General features: G+C 39.2%; 2 protein-coding genes across 2 annotated transcripts in view; one reads left to right on the top strand and one right to left on the bottom strand.

The window, feature by feature from the left end:
- Window position 1: 1 nt before the first annotated feature.
- rfc3 (replication factor C (activator 1) 3) lies at window positions 2–3,112 on the bottom strand. Its single transcript, XM_079355387.1, has 9 exons — window positions 2,883–3,112; window positions 2,458–2,595; window positions 1,925–1,992; window positions 1,672–1,769; window positions 1,359–1,540; window positions 1,097–1,233; window positions 888–986; window positions 717–786; window positions 2–628 (listed from the first exon to the last, which is right to left on the bottom strand). Exons 1-9 carry the CDS (start codon window positions 2,967–2,969, stop codon window positions 437–439), a joined length of 1,071 nt encoding a protein of 356 aa, XP_079211513.1. The 5' UTR covers window positions 2,970–3,112; the 3' UTR covers window positions 2–436.
- A 1,876-nt stretch (window positions 3,113–4,988) lies between these two features.
- Window positions 4,989–15,180, top strand: part of stard13a (StAR related lipid transfer domain containing 13a) — a 41,482-nt gene continuing 31,290 nt past the window's right edge. Inside the window, 4 exon segments of the mRNA XM_079355149.1 lie at window positions 4,989–5,144; window positions 5,901–6,872; window positions 11,047–11,142; window positions 14,470–14,649. Coding sequence (XP_079211275.1) covers window positions 6,180–6,872; window positions 11,047–11,142; window positions 14,470–14,649 — 969 coding nt within the window. The 5' untranslated portion in view covers window positions 4,989–5,144; window positions 5,901–6,179.

Genomic DNA, 15,180 nt, shown 5'->3' with positions numbered 1-15,180 from the left:
GTTTACTTTGGTACATTTTTAATCACTGCTGCTCTCTTCCAATGTTTCCACGTGAACACACTGCCCTTGAAAACAACATGTTATATACAACCCAACTCGCCCCTCTGTTCACCCTTCAGGAGAAACGTTATAACAAGGACTCTGTATGTTCATGATATTATCTATAAACACTCGGGCAGCTCTGTCTGGATTGAGTTTACACCTCTAGAGTGAACGTTTACTGATAGTATACAGTGCTCACGTTTTAGGTAATGATCCATCAATTATAAAGTCACAAACTGTAAAAAGATCGAGACTCTCTCCGGGGTGTGCTGTGTCTATGTCTTACAATAATACACATGAAAATGTATGCAGTCTGCTGAAGGGCTTTTACAGACAAAAACAGAACAAGATCCCAGTGAGAGCGAGCTGCTTGACAACTCTCAGTACATTAGAATCAAAACATCATTGCATCGAGACCGTCTTCCATGAACTTCTTGTAGATGGCCATGAACTTGGCGACAAAAGCCTCCAGATGGTAGATGGCTTTGCTGCCGAGCTGGAGTCTGTGTTCATAGTAGGCTGCCATGTGGGCCACCTCCGTCTTCAGCTGCCCATCGCAGTTACTCAACAACTCTGTGACCAGACCCTGTCAGAGGAGAATTAGCCATCAATGATTGAACGATGACTGGGAGTAGTTTCAGCACGTGGTGGTGGATGACGTGTAGTGACCTTACCTTCATGATGATGTCAGGAGGGATGCAGTGAGTCAGCAGCTCATACAGCCTGGCTCGAACCTCCAATAACCTGACACAAAAAAAAACAAACGCGTTCTTTAATATTCCTACACATTTGATCGGAGACGTCTTGTTGCTAACAGGAGCAGTCAAACCCACTTCCTCTCCTACCTCTGAGGACTCTGCTGGCTGACGATGGCATTCGCCGTTTCTCTGACGTACACTTCCCAGTCGGTCTCCGGGACATCTTGGTCTGCTGAGAATGGATACCTGGAAAAAATTAACAGGAGCTAAATAAGCTTGAACCTTCAGTTTGAATGTCATTTTTATCACCAGATACAGTCTGAGCAGGAATGATGAGGCGTTTTGTATCGACTTACTGCTGCACCCTGCATGCTTCACACATCAACAGAGCTTTGCGGAGGTTGCGACCGGACTTCTCCGAGATTTGCTTGGCCAGTTCAGGTGGGAGGAGCAGACCCTCCTTTTTACAAACCGATGTCAGAACACTACAAACCTGGCAAAAATCACAAAGAAAACACGTAAACATTTGATAGTACTTTATTAAATTGACTCAAATTAACTGGATACACTGTCAGATTAATAGTCCTTACAACTTAATCCACATTGTCACCTTCTTACCTCTTCTGTGCTCGGTAGAGGAACTCTGATAGCCAGACAACGGCTCCTGATTGGCCCGATGACTTTAGAGGTGGAGGTTGAGCAGAGGATGAGGCGGCAGGTGGACATGTACTTTTCCATCGTGCGGCGCAAAGCATGCTGGGCGTCCTTCGTGAGTCTGTCGACCTCTGTTAGCAGCACAACTGAAAGCAACAGTTTGCTAATTACAACAACAGCAAAAGTGTGCTAACTGATGCAACACAAATTCAGACTGGGAAGAGTATTTGAACAGTGCTGCTCGATAAAACTGAGGAGCACGCTTTGCCTCTCTTACCTTTGAACTCCCTTTGGGTGCTTGACTGGATCTGCTGAGACTGAGCCACTGTTTTAATCAGCTCTTGAATCACCACACGATCCTGGTTTCCAGCATCACTGCACGACAAACAACACCAAAATTGAAGTCACAGTTGTCCTCTTTACTAACTGCTACAGACAAACTAACTGTGCAGTAATTTATAAGACTTTTTTTGCCTTTATCATGGATTATTTAATGCAAAGTCGCCCACGTTGACTCGACTGCTAGTTACCTTGCGTTTACTTCCAGGTGATAGTTGCTGGCGATTGTGTTTATCTCAATTTTCTTTTTAGAGGGAGCCTTAATAACAGAAGCAAAAATGATCCTCAATCAGACACAACATGTATTCATCAACAACAGACAGGATATTTAAAGAGAAACTGTACAAGAGAGTGTCTATTCCTGTTTGTGAATTAAACACTCCAGCAGGCTGAAATGTTCCTCTGGTCGGAGCTATTACTCATCATTATAGTCAATAGTTTAAGCTGCTAACTTGTCTATTCTCACTATTGCACTATAATACATGCATCATTGATTGTTTGTTTCTTATATCAATACCTCTCACTTACAACTATCATCACTGTTATCTTCAAGTTCATCTACTCCAAAAAAGTACGTTTACATTCAGTTAAAAAATACTTAGAAATGTCACCTGGTAATTTCTCACATTGATGACTAGTTGGAATGTTTAAGTGAAATCCTGGTGTATATATTATTCTTATTCTTGCTCTTGTATTTTTGTACATTTTCATCCCTCTGTCTTACCACGATGGTCTGGTGCTCTATCCGAAGTTTCTCCACCCCGGCTCCGTAAAGCTCTCTGAGCAGACACATGATGCGGGTCTTCTTCCCGGCTCCTGAAGGACCGTACACCAACAGGTGAGGGAAATCTCCACATTGAACCTGCAACAAACGTTTACAAAAAATGTTTGCTTTATAACATTAGATTCGTAACGACACAACTTAAAACTGAAGGAAACAATGAGATTTACTCGCATCTGGTTGATCCATTTATGTGACCAAACCAGTATGACACACCGCTGTTACATATAAGCATATTGTTACTTTATTATGTGGTTTTAAATAAATAGAATTCGTCACTCCTCAATGTTAGCCTCCATGCAGCTAAAGGCTCAGGTTAGTACGAACATAGTCTGAATAAATGTCATGAAAAGCTTTTTTTCTCTCACCAAGTTTTTCAGCTGAGACGCTTGTTCTTTATGATAGTCGAGTTTGCCAAGGGAAGCAGGACGGTATTTGTCCACCCATAAACTCATTTTGTTAAGTGTTTACTAGCTGTTATTGTTCGCGTTGACAGCAGACTGACCAACTCTCCCGCGAAATAGTTTCCGCGCGGCCTCTTCCGGTTTTTCTACGGTGAGTCGAAGGGGTCAAAACTTCTCAGTGCGAGTGGTAAATCTTCCTTTCCTTAGTGGATCCCCAAGGTTCTGTATCTATGTGATTTATCTGGGTGGATTGCAGTTTTTTTGTATCAGATTTGCAGAAGTTTACACTATAGACAAGAAAGGTAAATATAGGTATATATAAACAGTCTGTTTCCAAGAAGGAATGTGAGATAGTTAATCCATTGTAACAAAAACAAAAGCTCAAAGTGTCAGAATGCTGTCAAACTGTTACAGGTCAAATAAGAATTTGTCTTTGTACTGTTTATACTGTTTGTACTGTTTGTACTGTTATATATATATATATATATATATATATATATATATACACACACATATGTATATATATATATATATATACATACCTCTGATCATTGTCTTACTCATCTTTTGACAAACGCAACAGAATGATTTCTGGCAATATAAAAGTTATGTTTCAGTTAAATACACACATAAAACATAACACTGACACTGACAATCCACATGTGTCATTATACAATATCTCATCTTTGGCGTTAATCTTTTAACTGTTTGTCTGTTGTCATCCTGTCAAATCTCCCCGCGCCTCTCTTTCCCTTCTTTTCCTTTTCCCCACTTTTCTTCAGCCTGAACCAGGTAACTGTACCTGTCCATGACTGGAATGTAATATATAGAGGGAGCGTGTCTCTGCAGGTTGGCGTAGCTTGTATTGAAATATGTGTCTGAGCTTAATTGAAATGCATACATCATCACAGCCATGTACAGCAGAGGGGGGTTGTGGGTGACATTTATCAAGTCCATTCAAGTCAGTCAGCTTTTAAGTTCATTCATAAGAATCATATTTACTCATGGATTTTCTTTTTTAGTCACCTGCTGGTGTCACTTGTTCTGATACTTTATGGGGTTCACAGTACTATTGCATGTACTGGGAAATAATGAAATTTAAAGGGTTAGTTTACCCAAAAACACAATATCGTTTCAGCTGTCTTATTTTGTGTGAAACTCAAAATGAAATAATTTGACCACAGCCATCATTGTGCAAACTGTCCACAGTCTATCTATAAACAGGATTATTATACAGGTTACAAAGATAACAGATAATTAGTAAGATATAATGACGAAAACACCCAATAGGTTTTATATTTCGTTAAAGTTAAGCACTTAGTTCTCAAAGCACTCAGACTAACTCTGAACTCTCAGTTCACCCTCTGCCTTGACCAAATCTCTTCTCACCAAGTCCTTGAGGGTCAAACAGGCCCCAACAAGTAGATCCAGCCTCAAAGCTATCATACAAATTACAGGTCTTTGCTATTGACCAAAGACATTCCCTACAAAAACATGAAATGTAGTATTTGCTGGCAAACCTGAGGAATTCCACAGCCCACTGACAGCTTTGAGAGCACCATTAGTCTTCTGCTGTTGACCAAGGCTTATAGCTTTGCTGTTTGTACAAAAAATATGAACTCAGGGAGCTTTAGAGAGGATAAGAACACGTTTAAAGCATTACCTCATGTGTAGTCAAGGAATGTGCTTCTGAAGTGAAAAATCCTTCCCCTCGAGCCATATTATACAGCAATGAGTCAAAAAGAGGCGCATGGAGGGTGCAGACCTCAAGCCTTTAAATCAAAGTCAATTTGTCAAAATGTACATGCAGCTTATTTTATTAGTTTGAATATTTCCATGAAAGTATTACATTTATTTTACGTTTAGTGCAAAATACATGTTTTCTTTCTCTTGCAAATGCCTTCATTCACATCCAAAACAACAGTCACACACAACATCTAAGACTCACACACAGAAATACAGGCACACACACTTAGCTCAAACACCTGTCTGTGGTCTTCTCGCTGAGGTAATGTAGGAGGGATAAAGCATTCCTCAATCCTTCCTTTTTGCTCCTCCCCTTGCAGCATTTCACATCTTTGTCAGAGGTGAGTCCACTCTGCCAGAGGTTGTCATGCAGCATAGAAGAACGGAGCTGAATACCTGTGTTCCCACCCGGTTCCTCAGACTGCTACACCAGATGTGTTCTTGGACTTCACAACTTCTTCGATGACTCACAAACATTTGGTATGTTTAGGTATGAATTGTGTGGTTCTTAATCCAGTTGTGTTTAAGTCTAAAATGTTATTTTTTTTTAACGTGTAAGAAGTACAACTGCTTCCACATAGATACTGAGAATATATTTATAGTAAGACCATTGACACATGGCCTTTACAATACAGGAGAAATATAACCCTTTGTTTGCCTGTGTGCAGGATTAGACTCTTCCTCAGGGGATATTCTACACACATATGCTGCTGTTTGTTTCATTTTGGTTTTTACCACAAATTAATTTCAACTTAATTTCAGAATGAGAAAAGTGTTTGAAAGACAAAGAACCCATGCTAGGCAAGGAAAGGGTGTGTTGACTGTAGCCAAAAATAACTACCAGGAAAAAACACAAAAGTCTGAGAGTTACCTGATGGAGCTCTGTGGGGTTTTGTAAAGACAGACATTGTTGCCCATGCTGAGGAGTGAGGATTAACACATTTGAGATAGTTTGAGACCTAAATATCCACTTAAATACAATTTATTAATATCAGAGTAGAAATCAGAATACGCAGAACTTATGGCTTAAAAAGGTAAGTTGTGCACTGTGTTACATCTGAGATTGATTTGCTATCACTGAAAGCAAAGATTAACCTTTCTGCGCAGCAGTTTGTAAGAAAATCCTGATTTGAATCCAGAAATAGTTATTCATTTATTAAAAATTTTTACACTTCTGATAACATTCATCAATTTGCCAAAATGAACATGTACGTGTCTCTCTTTGTCTCTCTCCAGCTCGAGCATCAAAGGAATCTTCTGGAATATCTGAACCCAAGACATCAACTCAAACTGTCAATTTATCAGCTTTACATGAACTAACTACATGTTTAAATGAGAGACTCTTGTTATTTCTATTTCATATATATGTATATTTGTAGACGTGGATCAGATCCATGTGATGCATGAAGGTCCAGTTGAGTCTTTGCCAGTCTAACCGGCATTTTAAACCGGCTGAGGCTGTTTCTTTGGGTGACCTGCAAGGTCAAGTTTCTCTCCCAACTTAAATAGAAAGTCATGTCGGAACCTGTTTCCCTATTGCACTCTGATTCAGTTCCTGTGGTCAGTCATGCTCACAAATGGATGGAGGTGAAGGTGGACATCAGCTCTTCATTTGACACAGAGAGGCCTGACATACAGCAGAATGGTTTGTGTGAAAGCAGCCTGAGCACAGACATTGACCTGGGTCATCAAGCTGCCAATCAGATTGATTCTCAGCCTTGTGGTGGCAAATTACCTCAGCAGCAAGAAGATGAAGTTTCTTCCTTTGCATCAGCCCTGGAAAAAAGTAGCAGTGATAATCTTCCTGCATCTTTGGATTCATCAGAAGACTCCTTTTTGGACCTGCAAAGAATAGTTAAACACAAGCCAAGTGCCATAGTGTTCTGTGATAATGATGGCAGCCATGACACCCAGGTGATCTTAACTGATCATAGCGATGATTCTGATGGTGGGGACTCATCCTCCTCATCCACCGCGGAAGAAGTAGAATGTGACGATGATGACGACGACTTTCCTCAGACCTCACAATATAAGGAATTCCTGGTCAGCCGTTGCCGTAGAAACCTAAACAGGAACAGGAAGTGCTTGAGGAAGAGACAGGATGCCCAGCCTAGTTGCTCCACATGTAGGGCGCAAAAGAAGAAGGAAAAACCTGAGTTCACAGGTAGCCATGAGGGAGAAGCTCAACGGCAGAGCGATGGAGAACAGGTAAGAAAAATATGACAGGGACACAAGCATGAAAGTATAGACAGAGATGTCTTTTTTAATGTGTAGAATTTAAAGAGAAAACACTTGTGTAGCTGCTTGTTGATGTAACACTCAACTGCAGTCTGGTCTTGTTCTGAGGTTCTCATTGTCATATGACAAGCACAGCTGCTTGTTTTAACATAGCATGGCTCTTTCATATTAAACGGTCAGACCTGCCTGAAAGTCTGAAACTATAGGGCAGCTTGATGGAATTTCCTGCTGTGACATTTCAGACTTAGTTATAGAATTACATATTAACTGCTTCTCGGCTACAATTCATACACTGTACTCACGGTACTCCTGATTCCTCCACTGCTAACAGTTTTATTTACAAAAATTAAGAGTTTACACAAAAATAATATGCTTACTTTCAGAAGAAGCCATTTGAAATGCAGCCTTCACCAAAAAGGCATTGACCATCATCCTGAACATTTAAACATTTTTTCAGTTTAAAACGATTAAAAACAAGAAAAGTCCAAAAAGATTTTTAAAGCTTAATTTTGGTTTTCTACTTTTCTTTTTTAGTTTTGTATTCAGTTTAGGTTCACAGTCACTAAGATCAGCTCGGCTCCTGTGAGACATATTCTGTTATATTATTGTACTGTTTTGTCTATGAGGGGAATGTTGGTTTGCAACCAGGTGATAATAATATAAAACATATAGAAACACAGGCACACCTACTAAGACAATAGAAATAAGATACACTGTGAACAACATTAAATACATAAACTTAATTTTTAATCCTAAATGTTGTATTAAACTATTAATCAGACATTTAACACAACAATAAAGTACCTCTGATACATTCAATTCATAAATCAGTACTATAATATAAATGGTTTAAATGTAGGACTTTAACTCATAATGGGTATGAGTAATACAGAAGTATTTTACATTCACTTGTGTAAATGATTTTGTTTAACACTTAAACTGTCCAATGAAAAAGGCTTTTTTAATAGTGACTCCTTTGTCCACCACTAGAGGGCAGCAAGTTTTTGTAAAAAAGAAACTGTATGGTTTCCTTTTGAGTGCTGTTTGTTTCTGGCATATTTTTTTTCATAAGTGGAATTGATTTTTCATCATTTATTAATGTTCAATACCAATAGGATCAATATAATCAAGGGCTTCCTTTGCATTCTTTTTACTGTATACATAGCGTCACATGCATGAATTTAGAATTAACTTATTGAGTATGCCCCTCTACTTTTTTTAATAAACTATTGCTATTATATATATATATAACTGCAAAATTGGTAGATACATTTTGAATCTACATTACCCAGCTTACACTGCACTGCCCCTGACTGCGTTCACACACCTGTTAGGAGCAGCCCTCAGTGGCGTGCATTTTCTTATAACAGTCTTTTGGCACACCACACAGTTTTGTCCTCTTGGGCAGAAATGAAAGTATTTGTTCTCCCCTTGTTCTCTTTTTTGTGTTTTTCTCAGAGTTACTTATTGGCAGGTTCAAGTCTCATTCAAATATCTGTTAAGTCAATGAGGCCTCATTGTGGTTCCACATTCCTTAAATGACTTGGACTAGGCAGTTTTGTCACACTACACAATGTTATTTACAACTTTACCAGATTCAATTATCTGAAGAATTTAGAGTCAACCACGTCGCATTCTAAGTGATAGAAGCCTCACAAGCTATACTGCAATTGAGACTGTAACTGGTTTTCTCTTTGTATCCTGGTCAATGAGTGCTTGAGGACTGAACTGTCTCATCCAGGTCACATTATTTACCAGCATGATTTTTTATAATTCCATTAGACAGTTAATAATGACTGTAATTTTAAGTGGTTTATTGAGGAATGTGCTGTTTTACAAGTGAAGGTATTGTTGTTTGCTTTGCAAAATAAATGTAAATACTTAATTTAATTATATACAATTATTAAATAATCATAAGAATCACTTGAGATTGTTATTAAATGTGTTGTTGATTATTGTGGAGGCAGATAAAATGCATCTACAGTACTTTGGGTATTTCTTTTTTCAGCCACTTATGGTTGATGACTTTTTACATGCCCTAATAATATTCTTATTAGGTATTTGTCCTTTTTTCTTCACAAAAAATGATCAAATTTTTGAACCCAGTGGGTCAAATTCAGGAAAATTCACAGTGAGCAGGCTGAGGTGAAGGTGCTAATATTGGTACAATGCAGTGAGTGACAGATCTGTCACACTTGCAGAAAAACTGCTGAAAAACTTTTTCAATCAGACTTCACCTGGAGTTTCTGCTGCCACCCCCTTAGTATTTTTCAGCAACAAGTCGATCTCCGTGCGTATGATTAAACGGCTGCATTACTTTTCTGTTTGGCATGATGTTGTTCTCCGTTCTTTGGATGATAGTGTGATTCAGTTGAATTACAAGTATAGCTTTAATATAAAGGCAAATATTCTCATTATAACGTCTTACCTAAGGAGACCCCTGGCCCCCCTTTGTTTTTGACTGGGATAGTCTCCCGCTGTGAGGTGCATATATGATCAGCCAAGTCAGGAGAATATCCAGAGTAGTCCTCCTAAAATTATCTAGATATTTTTTTAAATGAAAACAATGAAAACGGCGTGAGAAATGATCATGATCTTCAGGCACGTAAAGAGTCTACTTCATATTCATATATTCTTGCGCTTGCATGTTTGTTCATTTTCACTGTTTTGTTAGTGCAGTGAGTTCATCAAATTAAACACAGCATTGATAGAAAGGCAAAAAATAGTCATCATTCTGTCAGACTCTGCTGCTTTCATCTAGAATATCATTAAAACAAGACTTTGTGATTTCCACAGTCACTCTTTTAAAACAAGTCCTACCTCTGGAGACCCCCTCCTCATCCAAAAGACAGAAACTCTTGAAGTACCTTTGTGAAAGGGTATCTTACGATAAAGTCCGGGACTGGTCAGGTTGTCCTTAATATTCATGCTTTGACATAAATATCACCACTATAGATGCTGTAGCCTTCTGAGATAGTTCAGACCAATAGGTTAATGAAAAGGTTTTGTTGCAGAGAGTGATGCATTAAGAGCTTTATACTCTGACAGAAGCCTATTAATTCTTTATGAAATACAAGAGTGCCTTGCGAGGAAAAGTAAGTGTGTGCCAACGTGTGTCAAAGCAATGATGTGCATCAGTGTGTTTTTTTTTTTTTTTTTTTTTTGCAGTCGCCTATGCCACTGAAAAGCCTCCACCGCCTGTATCCTCCACTCACCCTGACTCCGTCCCCCACAGTGAGGGTAAAAATAGCACCCTGCTGCACATAGAAAGCCCTCTGTCTTCCTGTGTGTTGGAATCTGGAGATGTGGGGGCTGTAACGCACAGGAAATGGCTTTACTGCCAGAGCCGTTACTGCAGATATTTTTTAAGATGGTCAACATGATGGCTTTGGGAAAGGGAGTGGACAGAAGGGGTGTGTTTATGTGTGTGTATGTGCATGAGTGGGTGGGTGTGAGTGGGCATGCCTGAGTCCATGTGTGGATGTGTGTGAGTGAGGGGGCTGTTTTTGGACTTCAGGCTCCTCAAAGAGGCCTTATGTGCTGCTATCAACCATAGGGACTCTGGGCTTGGCAGCGGAGCCCAGAAACAAAGCAGTTTGTTCATTTCCTGGAAGCCAGTGAACAAGTGTCTCAGTCAGAGTCCGTGACCAATGGGTGGAGAGGGAAAGGGAGGGAAAACGAGTGGTTAGGTCTTTGCATGTGCTCTGCATGAACGGACTGATATCAAAAACACGGTTGCACAATAAGGATCAGCCACATTGACGTTTTAATGTAAATTTAAAAGACGGTTTGTTCATTTTTGCATCTCTTTGTATCTTTAGTGTAGGTTTTACTCCTTAATCAAATGAACGGCACTGCATGAAAATCTCCCTGAAAAAGGTGTCACGTCCTCTACAGTGCAGGGTACACTGTATGCTCAGGCTTACAAGCTCCATAATCACATGTAAGGAGCCTTGGGGCAGTTAGGGATAGAGTGGTTGGATAAAGAAGAAGAAAGTATGTTGAATTTTGTCCAGCAGATTTTTGTGTGTGTACCTGACAGGCCTCAGTACAAAGCTAACCTAAAAGTTTTATTCTAATTTAGCCGTGTGTTTCTCTTTTTCATTCTGCTCTGTGTGACCCCATGACGCTGCTGATGCCAAAGTTAGATCATCTAAATGAAGGGATCCAGGATGTCCAGGATGTTCCTTCCTTCCACACAGACAAAACCAATTCTGACAAGGAAAAGAAGAGCAACAATGTAAGTAAAGTATATAGTTCAAGTCAGGAGGCAAGAACGGGCAAAATATGGCTTTGGTTGCCAGGATGGGCGGCCTGTTTTCAGGTCTAACCTGTAGCTGTCCTGTCACAAGCAAAAAAGACCTCCCAAATAATCTTGAATAATAATAGAAAATGATTTTGTGTAGATTTGACTGCAGCGTATTGTAATCAAGCACTAACGTGTTGCTTCTTTTAGTTATGTGTTTCTATATTTCTAACAAAGTTCTCTACACCATTTGAGGCAACACACACACACCAGCAAAATTATCCGTTGAGTCATCAGTCTACCTCGCACATACAGGACAGAAAGCGTACTCAGGGGAATGGGTTTGCCTGGCTTTATAATGGGGTAGATTAATTAAAAATAATAGTTTGAATTGCCTCCAAGCCTGTTGTTTTTCCACCATTAAAGCCTTTTATAAATCAGATGGCTTCTGACTCGTATGGCATCCATCTGGAAACTGCATTAATCCTACTAAAACCACAGACAGTAAGAGCTGAGCTCACACCAGCTTTCTGTTATTTGAAAGGATTATTTAACATAATGTGTGCGAGAGAAATGAAGTTTGTAAAAAGCTCCTGTGCTGCTCTCCTCTCACAGGGCGTTCAATCTGCCTCATTATGCTTACCGAGGGTAAATCTGGTAACCTCAAATAGCTCTTAAACCAGCAGCACAGCACTTTAGGAATTCTTATAAAAAGACTGTATTTAAGATAATCTTATTCAAACGGTTAGCAATACCTGTAAAAGAGTAGCTACACGAAAACTTGAGCTCAAGTATTTTCATTTAACAACAAAAAACACTTTATTTGGAGTAAGGGGAAATGTTTGTGATGTGACCCATCAAGGCAAAGCATTACAATCCAGCACAACATGGTGATCAATAAAAAAAAAATCAGTTCAGCTGTTTCTGGGTTATGCAGGAAGAACAGACGAGGCATTTATCCCAAAAAAATGTCAACTATTTATGGGATAATAAAGATTAAAGGACCTCAACGCAGCACAGTAAAGCGTGACTTTTTTTCTTTTCTTTTATTGGTCGTAAAAAGCTTACAGGGTTGGATTCAGGGTAGACAGAAAGGTAGTAAAAATGTACATTTAAAGTAAAAGTCAAAACAGTGGTTAAATATCAGATCTTCCAATTTAAATGCCCCAACGCTGTTCCTCGAAGTGACTAAGTTTTTTTGTCATCAAGTCTTGAGATTAGTGCAGAAATAACCCTCTTCACTCCAACTTTATTTTAGCTTTACATTTATTTCTCCCTTACTGTCCTTAAATCACACATTTACAACCCCCGCTATCCATTTTATTCTTTGATTGCTTGTTTGTTGAACTGTAATTAGCCAATATTAGCATGCTAAAATTCCAAACTATGAAGCAGACCAAAGAAAACTGTACACCTTTGCACACTCCAGCTAGCATTGTAAGCACACTGACATGAGCATCCAGCTCAAACGTAGCCCAAACACATACAGAGATGCTAGGTGTGATGAAGCATTTCTTAGCTAGCCTGATGTTTCTATTTTTACTGTCAAAGGGTCAACATGTCATGGTTTGTTGTGATGATGACAGTATGCTCCTTGAAAACTAAACACGTAATGCTTATTGAAGTAACAAGATATCCCTTACAGTATATCTTACAAAGTTAGTCTACATGGGAGCAGGGAAATTTAGGAATGAACCATCTGTTAACTTTTTACAACCTTATATTGTCATTAAATAGGTAGAACAAACTTAACAGAACAAATGTGACCATTTTCCAGTACTGATACGAGTATCAGTTTAAATGTGGCGTCAGGTATCCGTTAGAATGCAAGCCACTGTGATACTATAATCTATTAGCCTAAAAAATACATCAGATTTAGATATACGATATTCATGGTTGGACATGGTTGTTTTATTAAAGCTAGCAAAATGTTTCCCCTGTTTCTTTTGTTGTGTATGGGTTTTTAATTGCACTACTATGGGAGAAGCACGTGGAATCTGCTGGTACTCAAATTTAGGCGTCTGAATTGCCATCACAAAAATTACATCAATATATTTTTCTTTTTATCTACATATGAATGCAAAAACTTGTAAAAGTACGTAACAGGACATCAGACTTTTTCAGCTGGAGAAGATGTATTTTGTTTTGGGGACACAGTGTCCTTGATGTTGTTATCTAACTATGACCACATTGGTCGAAAATTAGCACAACAGTAACATGCCATCTCTATAATGGAAAAGCTTTGCAGGGTCATAAAGGGAAATTTTCGACACAGACACTCATTGTGTGTTGTGATGAAGGGAAAATGTGTGTCTGTGTTTGAGGGCATTTGAGGATGGGAACGCTGTTTACAGAAATTCATGCCATTCCTTCTTCTCTTTCAGTAACACACACTCACATTTGCACACACTGTACTGTTGTTGAGTCATGAGGTCAAGCCAGGATGGACTTTCCAGAGTTGTCACTTTGCAGAGATATGGGTTTAAAGGAGGGGGGAGTTCAGAATGAGAGAAGGCCAGACACATCATCAGCAGAGTCTGAAATCTTCAAACACTCCCCACCAATAGGAGTTCTCTGAATATCACAGAGATATGGAGACGTGCTGAAGAGGCAGGTGATATGAAGACAGGCAAGAGGGTAAGAGACTGGAGGAGATGCAGCTATGAAGAGAATCATGATGAGGGTGCTGTAATGTGTGTTGAATTTTAGCACTGAAAACCTCAAGCTTTGCTTACTACGAGAATAAGAAGACAATTAATGTGAAGACCGGAGGAAGTTAAAATAGTATGCCATTCACAGTCACAGTTTAAATAGATTCTTGTCATGAGCTAAAGTAATTTCTTTTGGAAATTAGCTACCCTCTGATAAATATTGATAAAGTTTAGACAATAACATCTTTTTACACAGATAGTGCCTTATTGTTGTCCGTTATATGTCAAGTTTCCATTTTTCTGTGGACACTTTTTCTCTGGATTTCTGTCTGCAATGGGACCTTGTAACAAGACTGTGTTTGTGTTTATGGTTAAAAAATGAACAATCAGTGTCATCGTTTCAAACAGAGTTTAGACCCAGTCCTTCATGTGCTTTGACAAGGGGGACATTTAAAGTGCGGTATTTTAATGACCACAGGGCAGCTTAATCTGCTGAGGAATACCAGTTTATATAGTTGAAGATGAAAGCCATTGGGTAAACCTGTGGGGAGATTGTTTTTGTCCAAGCTTCTCTCTGAGGTGGCCTTAATCATGTATGCCACGAAAGAAAAAAGAAAAAAAAACACATTTTCTGTACCCTACCTGACTGCTTCTTCTCTATCCTCCTCAGGGTGTGTTGACTGCAACAAGGACAGTGAGCCAAGCTCCGAATCAGGCTCAGGGGACTTTTAGAGTTTCAGACAAACCTGAACCATTGACCAGACGCCCCTCTCGACCTTTGACTCGGAGTAGACCTCTGACACGGTCATCCCTCTCGTCCCCTACACATCTTCAGGCTCGACGAGCCAGGGTGAGCCAAACTCTCTCTTGTGTGTTAGTCTGATGTATTCTGAGCTAAAAGTCTGAGGGTCTTTTTCAATCTGTTTAAATGGACATTGGGGTGAATCTTAAGTTCAGAAATTAGTGACTGAAGTTTGTGTATGCTACCTAATGTTGACTATTTCCAACATATAAGACAATTACTTTAAAGCTGCAGAATAAACAGCTTTAAATCCGCATAAATTCTGCTTTAAATCAGTTATTTTGTCACAAAGTGGACAAGGCTTCAGTCCACTACAGCTTCTCCAATGAGAAACCAACTTTAACCCAGTGTTTCTCAGATAATGACTTCATCATTATTACGTCAAGTTCCAACTTAAAAACAGATGAATTGGATTGAACCTCAGTTTGATCACGTTCAAACCTGCAGACATCCCTGCATAAAGAGGCTAATTCTGTATCTTACAATGTGTCGCTAACTCTCCAGGAGCTTCAGAGAAAACTCTGCAGGATAAACGTAGATCATTCCAATATCGGAATTGCCCCCAAGGACAAATAAAGT

This window comes from Symphodus melops (genome assembly GCF_947650265.1).
Source record: "Symphodus melops genome assembly, chromosome: 11".
Classification (NCBI taxonomy): domain Eukaryota; kingdom Metazoa; phylum Chordata; class Actinopteri; order Labriformes; family Labridae; genus Symphodus; species Symphodus melops.
The sequence above is the reverse complement of the archived record's forward strand: the minus strand, read 5'-3'. Positions and strand labels throughout refer to the sequence as shown.

Bases quoted from the DNA above. Each gene is read 5' to 3' on its own strand.
- rfc3 (XM_079355387.1), bottom strand. From the start codon at position 2,969: ATGAGTTTATGGGTGGACAAATACCGTCCTGCTTCCCTTGGCAAACTC. The intron at 787-887 runs GTAGGAGAGGAA...TTTTTGTGTCAG, and splicing joins AGCCAGCAGAGTCCTCAGAG to GTTATTGGAGGTTCGAGCCA. The intron at 629-716 runs GTAAGGTCACTA...CTCCTCTGACAG, and splicing joins CTCCTGACATCATCATGAAG to GGTCTGGTCACAGAGTTGTT.